Source organism: Tubulanus polymorphus, chromosome 2, assembly GCF_964204645.1.
Source record: "Tubulanus polymorphus chromosome 2, tnTubPoly1.2, whole genome shotgun sequence".
Lineage (NCBI taxonomy): Eukaryota > Metazoa > Nemertea > Palaeonemertea > Tubulaniformes > Tubulanidae > Tubulanus > Tubulanus polymorphus.
The window spans coordinates 7,369,141-7,379,659 of NC_134026.1; the positions used below are offsets into that span (position 1 = coordinate 7,369,141).

General features: G+C 37.5%; 1 protein-coding gene across 1 annotated transcript; it reads right to left on the reverse strand.

Moving 5' to 3' along the window:
* Nucleotides 1–1,250: 1,250 nt before the first annotated feature.
* Nucleotides 1,251–10,480, reverse strand: LOC141899480 (anaphase-promoting complex subunit 5-like). The gene is made up of 19 exons (XM_074785830.1): nucleotides 10,387–10,480; nucleotides 10,075–10,305; nucleotides 9,816–9,898; nucleotides 7,441–7,559; nucleotides 7,014–7,236; nucleotides 6,820–6,883; nucleotides 6,590–6,691; nucleotides 5,704–5,954; nucleotides 5,170–5,251; nucleotides 4,993–5,085; nucleotides 4,678–4,745; nucleotides 4,481–4,594; nucleotides 4,045–4,168; nucleotides 3,434–3,630; nucleotides 3,195–3,323; nucleotides 2,767–2,914; nucleotides 2,447–2,609; nucleotides 1,746–1,840; nucleotides 1,251–1,454 (listed from the first exon to the last, which is right to left on the reverse strand). Exons 2-19 carry the CDS (start codon nucleotides 10,288–10,290, stop codon nucleotides 1,338–1,340), a joined length of 2,388 nt encoding a protein of 795 aa, XP_074641931.1. The 5' UTR covers nucleotides 10,291–10,305; nucleotides 10,387–10,480; the 3' UTR covers nucleotides 1,251–1,337.
* Between the last annotated feature and the right edge of the window lie 39 nt (nucleotides 10,481–10,519).

Consider the following 10,519-nt stretch of genomic DNA (forward strand, 5'->3'; position numbering starts at 1 on the left):
AATTGCATCCCAATAATCTTGCCAGTTCAAATTTAGGTTTGTTTCAAGATTTGGCATTCATAGAAAAATGTGAAGTTTCTCTGTCGCAATAAAAATTATGAACTCTTGAATTCTTATACAACAAATATTTATATTCATTTTGAAAACATAAACAACTTTCACACAATCCAAGTAGATTTCCGAGAATGGTTTTTCCATTTGCTTTAGAAAGACTACGTATCTTATATTAAAGTAGAATTAATTTTCCAATAATTCCAATTAGTTCTCGACAGTCAGTACACTCTCCGACAGTCATAGTTAGTTACCTAATCGTTGGTGGTAAGCTTTTTATAATCGGATGGGCTTATGTGGTTTGTGAAAATATCCGATCGTGAAACTAAACCACAGACGGGTTACTGACTAAGACTGTCAGTACATTCTTATTTGATCTGCATACATTTAACTTAGAACTCGGATTCACATCGGTCAAAGTAATATGATTATCATGTCTGTGCTGAACAAGTCTGGGATCTACCATGTCGCTGGTCATTCAGTCTGTTTTGTTCCTGTTTGAGGCGTTTGGAAATCTACTTTAGCGGTTAATGATACGAAAGTCGTAGATCGTAGATTACGTATCTTATCCTTGTCTCGGTGTGATACCATTTTTAGCATTAGTTAAACGCTGATGCCTGTTTTACGGTTGTTCTTTTACACCTCAAAGACGGTCCAATATTAATCACGAAAATCACGAATTCATTAATCTGTCATCAGATCTATGAATTTGTAACCGCACTTCCAATCTTCAATAGTTCGTGGTTCACTTGATGATGAATCTCTAGAACGCGTGGCAATTGATATGTTTTTTGATATGATAATCGATATGTTTTCTAGAACGCGCCGCAATTGATATGTTTTTGATATGATAATCGATATGTTTTCTAGAACGCGCCGCAATTGATATCTTTTTGATATGATAATCGATATGTTTTCCGGATAGTTTGTTTGGATGTTTTTAAAAATGGTTTGAAAACTACAAAATCAAAACGTACAACGAGAGGTCCATGTTCATATCGTGGTGGGGACTAAAGGGTTAGGGTAAGCCTCAGCCGTCATCTGGAGTATGAAATAAGTACTAGTATGAAATCACTAATACATTGTACTACATCGTTCCCATTACGGAGACCTTCCTGGTTTCTCAAAACTGGAAACTGAATTCACAAGAATAAACCAATCACAATTTCATTGAATGAAAATATTATATTTTTCAGTATATCAACTTTGAATACATGAATAAATGCAATTTAGGTTCCTTTCACGCATCAATAAACACAGCAGATCGGTTACTGATACATGTGTCGTTAGAACATGTTTATATTGAGTTTAGAGTTGGTCGGATATTGTTGATCCAATTGTTTGAATTGCAGAGCGCATTTGTTCCTTTCTGCCGTAAATCCCAAATCATGGAACACTCGAGCCTGCAGTATAAAACCATCACAAAATATCCTCAATATTGAAGTGGTAAATTTAGATAACCAGATAGGCCTATCCTTGATATAGAACTGGTATTGAAGAAACACAGGGTGAATCCGGGGCCAAGAGGGGAAATCGTGGGTCCAGTTTTACTGACACTCGCCGAAATCGACTTTCTTGTGAAACTGGACTCAGAATAGGCTATGGTGAATAGAGGGTCTGGTGCCCACTCCAGAGAAATCTTTAATGGCACTTCTACATGCAACGCATTAACTACTCCCTATTTATTTACCTACCTGAAAGTAATAAATATCTTTCGTTCTTTTGTAATCTTCAACTTTCAGAAATAATTTCATTACGGTTTCTAGAGATCCAACTGATTTCTGTAGAACTAGAAAATATACAAAAACAGTACGTATAGAAAATCCAAAACTACCATGTTTACATTCTGATAACACTGCGATTTACTACCAGTGATCGTACGCCAGGTAAGTCCCTCCATTTTGTTGTTATGTATGGCAAGCCTCCGGCACTGGTTTGTAAACAAACTATGACATCACTTGCGTGACCCAGGCCCTAGTTCAAGTATAAAACCCACAATCAAAAAAAAAAAAACTGTAAGAGGATCTGGACATCTCAACTCAAATGCTATGAGCTATTTTCAAAAATAAAATGGCTTATAAGATTTCAGTTGTCAAAATTTAAATGTCAAAATTATCTTACAGCTTTTCTCTCATTGTGGGTTTTTTACACGTCAACTGAATTCGACAATCAACTTTCTATGAAAACTAGCCTGTCAATTTCTCTTTGTCTCCCAGGGCTGAGTTTATATACGTGGTCAAAATCAATAAATTATTTACATGACAGACCCTCTAAGTTTGAAAATCCTTGAATCAATCTTTTTTTGTTATATACGGTAGGACATGACGTGCAACACCTCTATATAGAAAATTGTAAACTCAAAATGGTGGTAATGATTGGGAAATATAATCAATACCTTTGCGTCGTTCCTCCTGAGATTCTGATCGCGCAGCCGCCACCAAACATTTATTATAGAGGAATAAAACGCGAGCTTTATCATAAACAGTTCCGTGAGTCATTACTGTAACTAACTGTGATTTAATAGTTCGAACGGCTTGCTGCGGAAGATTCATACAAAACTACAACAAAAATGCGATAAAACATGAATAGAATTGAGAATCTTTTTGATACATGAATCTCCCACAGTCAGTATCTTTAAAATTGTACGCGAGTTATTGTTCCCAAGACAGAAGAAATCGAATCCAAGCAATCAATATTTGGAACTGATTTACACACCTGAACGTATCCAAGATAAATAGAAGCCATTGCAGCTAAACGTCTGAAGTAATGACGTCTACAGTAAGTTAAACAAGACAACAGTGGAGATATGGCAGCTACAAAATTACTAGTTTGACAATACAACTCCGCATAGATCAGCGTCACCCTGAAAATACAGAGACAGAGAGAGTGAGTGACAACAGAACTCAGCATAGATCAGAGTCACCCTGAAAATACAGAGACAGACAAAATCTCTAAAGTCCCTAGGCCATTTGCTGAAAAGTTGGTTAACGATAACCGGCAGATAAATACAATAGTAACAACACAGTTTCAATTGTCACTTAGAATCCACTGGAGAAACCTAACAAACTTTTGAGCAACCTCAGACCCTAATCGTTGAACTGATATTCAACAATAGCCTGAACACAAATTATTCAGTCATTTACCTGGCAAATAAATCGGGATTCATGTCTTCATTAGCATCGTTTTTCATTTTAGTTTGACATTCCATAATTTCATTAAGTAACGTGACTGCTTTAGTCGTTTCACCGAGTTCCTTCAATAAAATTGCCTGCCTGAAATAAACACGCGACAAACAGTTGTAATCTCACTATGACACAGTTGTCCAGCTTTGGTTAGCTTCTATAAACTATCGAGTGACTGCAGCCCCTCGGTTTATAATTACCGATATTTCGCTTCAGTTGAATTCACCGAAGCCATATTCAAAACCGCCTGTTCCGCTACATCGAACTTCCCATGATGCATTGCACGATCGAATATAACGATCTGTTCACATAACATCCATGGTTTACTGTACTGTGATTGCGGGGGATATCGCATCCTACAGGACTGCAGAATATCGGTACAAGCGCTGTATAAACCCTATAGAAATATACAACAGTATTGATGGTCTACTGTGATAGAGGGGGGATATCTCACTGTCCCTCCCCTGAACAGGTAGACCCTTTAAACGCTCCCCGACCAGATGTTTTTAGGATCGGATTATGAATTTTTATAGCACCTCGTATATAGAACTAATATCAAAGCTGCTTTCCAGAAAAGATATACGTATCAGGTGCTATAAAAATTCATAATGCTGTCCTAAAAACATCTGGTCGGGGAGCGTTTAAGAGGTCAGTCCTTAATGACAAGAACAGAAATGTCCTCAGCTGTCCTTTGGATGTGAGTCAACATCACAGGAGGTTGCATTAAGGAATTCCACAAGATGGGGGTGCATATGTATACCAAAATGCACGTCCACCAAATGACTACAATAAACTGAGAGAAGGTTCTTACCTCTTCGCTATGAATTAAAGCCAGATTACACAGTGCTATACAATCAGGTTCACCATTCATATAAACACCACATTCATTAGTGTTTAAATGTAGTAATACTTGACTGCACATCGATGACATCAATCTACAAATATAACATGAGATATTACATACTCAGGAGAGGTGAGGGTAGGTTGATAGTTGTGAGGGTAGGTTGAGGAGTGTGATGGTAGGTTGAGGAGTGTGATGGTAGGTTGAGGAGTGTGATGGTAGGTTGAGAGTTGTGAGGGTAGGTTGAGGAGTGTGATGGTAGGTTGAGAGTTGTGAGGGTAGGTTGAGGAGTGTGATGGTAGGTTGAGAGTTGTGAGGGTAGGTTGAGAATTGTGAGGGTAGGTTGATGAGTGTGAGGGGAGGTTGAGGGGTGTAATGGTAGGTCGAGGGGTTTAATTTAACCTACCTGTACCCATACATGGTCCACATAGCAGCTTTCTGGGCGTAACTTATAGACATCAAATCTAACTGTGAATGTTGACAATTTAGAATATCGCTTTTCATCAGAAATTCAAAAACGCTGTAACAAAAATGAACAAATTAATAAGGAATTAAAGTGTTTGTAATGTGAATATGAACTGGTTGAGTATTCAATACCGGTACCTGGAGGGTGGAACACAATTAGTGGCGCTGTGTTTAGCAAATGCTTGAATTCCTAATGACGTCAAATACTAGAAAACATTACAAATACAGGACAGCAATTAGATGGGTTTATCTAAAAATGTTGAAATGGAAGAAAATGGAGAGGGGGATGGGAGGGGAGAGAAGACAGGAGGGAGAAAAGGGAGAGCTAAGGTGGGAATGGGGAGGGTGAGAGGGAATAGAAAAGAGGGAGATGTTTGAAAGAAAGGGAAGGAGTCAGAATAGAGGAGAGAGTGTGGAATGTGAGATAGATACTGTAGATAGATTTGAACTAACCGGTAAGTGTAATTCATTAGATTTAGTGACAGCTCTTTCTAATAGATTCGCGGTGTTTAAAGTGTTCTGTTCTCCTAAACGATGCAACCAACCCTGAAACACACACACGGTACACACAAATCATACACGGCGGTATACATACATCACGTTTATACGACGGTCAGTCCTATTACTTACGAGAGCGTGCTGTAAACAGATATTATCGTTATATTCCTGAGCGATACTGATCGCTTCCTGAAGAGCTGCCAGTGATTCCTCTCTGAAAAATATCAATATCATTCCGACACTATAACTCTGCATGTCAACTCGTATCCTTCATATAAAAGCGATTAAATCATTCCCAATTCAGAACCACAGTGAAAGCACACGATACATATTGTAGTCTATGTAGTCTATGACATTGTATAAAAGCTTTGCTCCCAATATCAGAATTTTGATAATAAAGAAATGAACATTAATGGTAAAATAAGGGTCCTGGGCGAATACAGCCAGTTGTAAATGAGGTTGTATCCAAAATTTGCCAAACTTAACTGTGCTACTCTGACACTTAGATTCTTGGTGAGGGGGCGAGTTGCACAGTGAAGGATTCCATTTAAGAACTCAGTCAATGTATAAGATCTCATGATTGTACTTAAGTATCAGACCACTTTCAGACTATCGATCATTTAACTCAGCCGCAAGATCCTAAATGGGAGGGATATGGAACGGTACCTGTGTCCGAACTTGAAATGAAGGGCAGCGATATTGAGTATCGCGTAACGATAAGCCTTCATCGGTTCATCTTCTTTATTCGCTGAATTATTCGTCGTTGATTTATTTGAATTATTGCCATCTTTATTCGCTGAGGAGTTCATCGCGTTCGAGTTGTTTGTTATTGATAGCCGATCGAAGTAATGATATAAACTGTGCATCGCCGTACAATATTCATTCACGTGTAGATTATTCAAATAACTCAAATAATGCTACAATTAGAAATAACTACAATTTATCAGTTCCAAATGTGATGAAACAACTGAAGGGATACCGTAAAACTATTGGCCGAAAACGCACAACATGAAGAAAGATGGTATTTGACGTTTGAAAATGGCTCATAGAATTGAGGCAAAACATCAAATACTATCTTTAGTTTTTTGCATGTCTTGAGTTTTTTTTTCAATGGGATTAGACAGTACTTGTCTATTGAAACCAAAGTAAGAGCTAGGTTTACAGTCCAGGATCGAGTCCCACAGTTTTTCGGTAAGATTTCACTGAGAACCTTAGTGTCAGTGACCCCTGACTGGTTGCACGGTGGTTCATACGAGCTCTTAGTACACGCAGTCTTCAGAGCGCCAGGAACAGGCCACTCTCAGGACAAGGTGAAGGTATGATTTGACTCAAAATTACACATGTAGTTCATTTTAAATGTTGGAGTCAAAATTTCTACAGACTATGGAACTGGATCTAGTTTTAACTTAAGCTTAGCCTCAGGTTTCAACAGTTATACAATCGACCAATACAATTACTACATGATGAAAAATCTAATTGCTCGCCTCATTTACTCATAGTCCATGAAAAATTTTCAATTTCTTCTCAAGGATAGTTTTGTTGGTATACTCACCAGTTCAGCGAGATCGGGATTAGTTTTTAATAGGTCCATTATTTTCTCCTGTAGTTGCGGAGGGCTGAGGGCAGCGGAATCATTGTGCTGTAATAACGATGCCTGAAATGTTCAGTTTATAATTAGTTATTAGAAACGCTTGATTTACATAGTTTAGAAACTCCGTGAATACTGAACTGTGTTGAATTGAACCTATAAGGTATCGATTGTTAACTATGGGCTGTTTGTACCTGTTGGGCTATGAAGAATTCCGCCTGCCTATGAGAATGAGTCCCAGTTTCAAGTGTATTACACCTATAAATAAAACGTTGAACTGGCACTGGGTCCTAAACTGTGGAACCACATGCTGGAGGGGGGAAATTACCCCTTCAATCTCAGAATACCTGGTACGTTTAATTGAAACCGGTATGACATAAATACGTACGGTGGTTTTGTGTGTTTGTGATGAACACTTGAATCTAAGACGTCATCAGTATCGGTTAAATCCATCAATGAAGTCTCATCTTGTTTTAAACAGTTCTGCTGCTGCTGCTGTGGCTGCTGCTGTTTCCATTGTTTATAATAATGTTGATAAGATCTGTAGAGTTGAGTCAATTGATTGAATGATAATTTCTCAAATGCTAATAACATTCTGCGTATAAATAAACCTGCAAATATAAATACTCAATCTATCATAATAAGCCCGGTCGGAGTGGACAATTTTTTGATTTGAAAGTGATATCTGAGTTAGATAATACAGTAGACTCTGCTCGAGTCAGAACTCTTGACTTGAGAGTGATTGAACAAATATCCTAGTCGATTAGAGTCCGCTGCGTGGAATCCTCCTCACTGGCCCCCAGTCTGCTACATACCTACGACACTAGCTTTATTTGCCGCTGTTAAAGTTGGAGTTTGACCGATTAATTGCTTCGGTAAATCATGAAAGAAATCCATCAAACATTTTACACTTCCGTTACACAAATCTTCCAATCTGAATTACAAAAACAGCAGAAAGAATATTAGAACAGTGGACCTTCACCATTTATAATGAATTCTTGTACCACGAATATTGATATTTAATTTAGTAACATTTATATCTTACACAATAATAATCTTGCGCAAAGTCTGAGTCTATTGTTCCAGATTTGTGAGAATTGATTTTCTGTTCGCTGTTTACAATAAATCTAACAAATGAATCGTAGTGAGGACTTAATATTTCTATATTAAATTTAAGACAATTTTCTTGAACGCAAGTCCAGAACACTCTCAGACTGTCAGTTGACTTACAGACAGTCACAACACTCTCCGTCAGTATCTGCACGAATCATGAATTCAACTCAGATTCAAGTCGGTCGACCTTATAACAGTTACATCGTTCTCATGTCTGTGGTGAACAGGTCTGGAATCTACCGTACAGTGTCACTGGTCATTTTGCATGTATTTTTCCTATTAGGAGTCTTCGGAAATTCAGCTACTTTCCTGATAATGATAAGTCATCGATTCCGCAGTTTATCTTACGCTAACTATCTTATCGTCTTGTCAGTCTGTGATTTCACTTTCTGCATCAATTGTACATTGATGCCTGTTTTACAGTTTGTTCTCTTCCAGGTTAAAGATGGTCCTATATTCATCATGAATTCACTGATCAGTTGTAAAATCAATGAATTTGTGACTGCAGTTGCATGCAACAATAGTTCGTGGTTAATCGTAGCAATATCCCTAGAACGTGCGGCAGTTGTGCTCTTCCCGTTCACATCTCGTTTGATATGTACACCCAGATTCGCCAGATTTGTTATACTGATAATATCCGCAGTGAATGTCCTGTTTCTATATCTCACACCTGGTTTGTCGATATATTTTTCCAACCAGTTTTTCGGATGTTTCTATGAATTATTCGACCAAATGACGTTTTTTGTGTTATCTGTCATCCATGTTTACGTGCTGCCTTTAACTTTGATTCTAACATCAAATTTTCTTATAATAGTTCAGTTATTCAGAGGTTCAAAAATGGTTTCGTCTGATCAGAAAACTACGAAATCAAAACGTACAACAATAATGCTTGTAACTGTTTCACTGGTATTTGCAATTTTCACACTTCCAACCACCATTACTTCATTGTCACCAATCTCATCGGAACAGAGATATTTTCTATATGACATAGTTGTTCAGTTTCTGGCTGGCAACTATGTGGTAAATTTCTACATATATCTTTTACTGGGGCGAGAAATTCGTGAATATTTCTGTATGAAAATCCGCTGTAGGAATTCAGTCAAATAACCATTGATTTGATTCACTTTATCTAACTTTACCCGACACAAACAGAAAACTAAAAAATCAAAACGTACAACAATAATGCTTGTAACAGTTTCACTCGCATTCGCAATATTTACACTTCCATCCACTATTACAATCTCAGAGTTTCTATACGATATATCCACACAGTATCAAAAGTGTAACTATGTAGTAACTGGGAGAGAAATTTGTGATTATTTCTGTATGAAAATCATCTGTAGGAATTCAGTCACAAATAAACATGTTTGACTACATAGGCCTACAGCTTTTTCGAATCAATATTCTTGTTATTAATTCCCTTAAATACGAAATCTTTGGAGGAAAATTGCCCTAATTCGGAATTGATTAAGAACTGCCCGGACAATAAGAAACAGTTGTAATCAGAGAATGACAGCGGGTTTTGTTAGTGAGTAGTCACCACCACAACTGACCAGACTAACTTAAATGATAGGATAGTCACCTCACCTGACTGGTCACCACAGTTAAAAGGTCATATAGTTCCACAGATATGCGAACAGAAAAGTCAACTCTACAAAATCTGCAAGGCACGGCTAGTAATCTTGTGTTTTGATCAGTACCCTCACCCTCAGTGATAAACAGTAGCTTATAGGAAATGTAGTGAAATCACAAAGTTGGCTTAAATAGTTCTATGGTTAGACCAGAGGCCAAGATTCAAATCTCAGTGATAAAAGATAGGCCTAAGGCTCAGCTAAGGTTAGGGTTGAAAGAGACGAGATTGATGGGGCTATTATTGAAGTTATGGATATTTAAACATTTTCTTAAAAATGAATTCAAGTGCTCCAGGGCCCATTTCTACAGATGTGGGTTTAGTTTAAATATGGACTATAAAACAATCTAAGTCTATAAATCGTTTTAGAGGCCATGGTTCAAATGAACTCGGGGTTAGGCCTAGTACCGTAAAACAGTATTTGAGCATGTTCTAAATGTCTCTTACCTCGATAGAAACAGTTTGTACATTTTCACATTCATGATTTTCTCCAATGTTGACAGCAATTCAGAAAGTTCGATATCACCAGACTGAGACAACAATAAAACATCATATCAGTACATTACCATAGAAACATTTCATCATATCAGAAAATATGCCTTTTCTAATTTTTGGGGTCAAAAACATAATGCCCCAAGGGTAAGGCCCAGAAAACCCTGTTCCTCAGAGAACTCTTTGAATTTCGACAAGACTTTCTGCGACTTACTTGTATTAGTGAAAGTAACGTAACCATGAAGTCTCTCATTTCTTTCTCTGACAGATAGATGGTGCTATTGAAATCGTCCGATAGAACCGTAGAACTCATTGAGTTACGTATTACGCAATACTCCTGAATACACAGTAACAACGATACTTTATGAGCGGTGACATTCTCCTTTAACTTAGCGCAATGACCCAACATAAAAAACTGATCGTAAGACATGACTCAAAACTTCATCTGAAAAACACAACAAACATCGTGCTCAAATAGCGGGTAAAATATCTAAATAAAGTAGGGCATTCGGTTTATCACACGTACGGAAGTCTGCGAGAATCACGATATTTCAAGTTGAATCAGCAAATCATTTCTCAATTTAGGTCTGAATTAATATTTCAAAAATATGAATAAAATTTCATTTATTCCCCACTCCACGCGACCTTCAGATGGGATT

What these genes read in the sequence shown, in the direction of transcription:
- LOC141899480 (XM_074785830.1), bottom strand. Translation starts at nt 10,290, where the DNA reads ATGTCTTACGATCAGTTTTTTATGTTGGGTCATTGCGCTAAGTTAAAG. An exon ending in CACAAACACACAAAACCACC is followed by an intron (nt 6,884 to 7,013) that starts GTACGTATTTAT and finishes TTTTATTTATAG; the next exon opens with GTGTAATACACTTGAAACTG. An exon ending in AATCCCGATTTATTTGCCAG is followed by an intron (nt 2,915 to 3,194) that starts GTAAATGACTGA and finishes CTGTATTTTCAG; the next exon opens with GGTGACGCTGATCTATGCGG.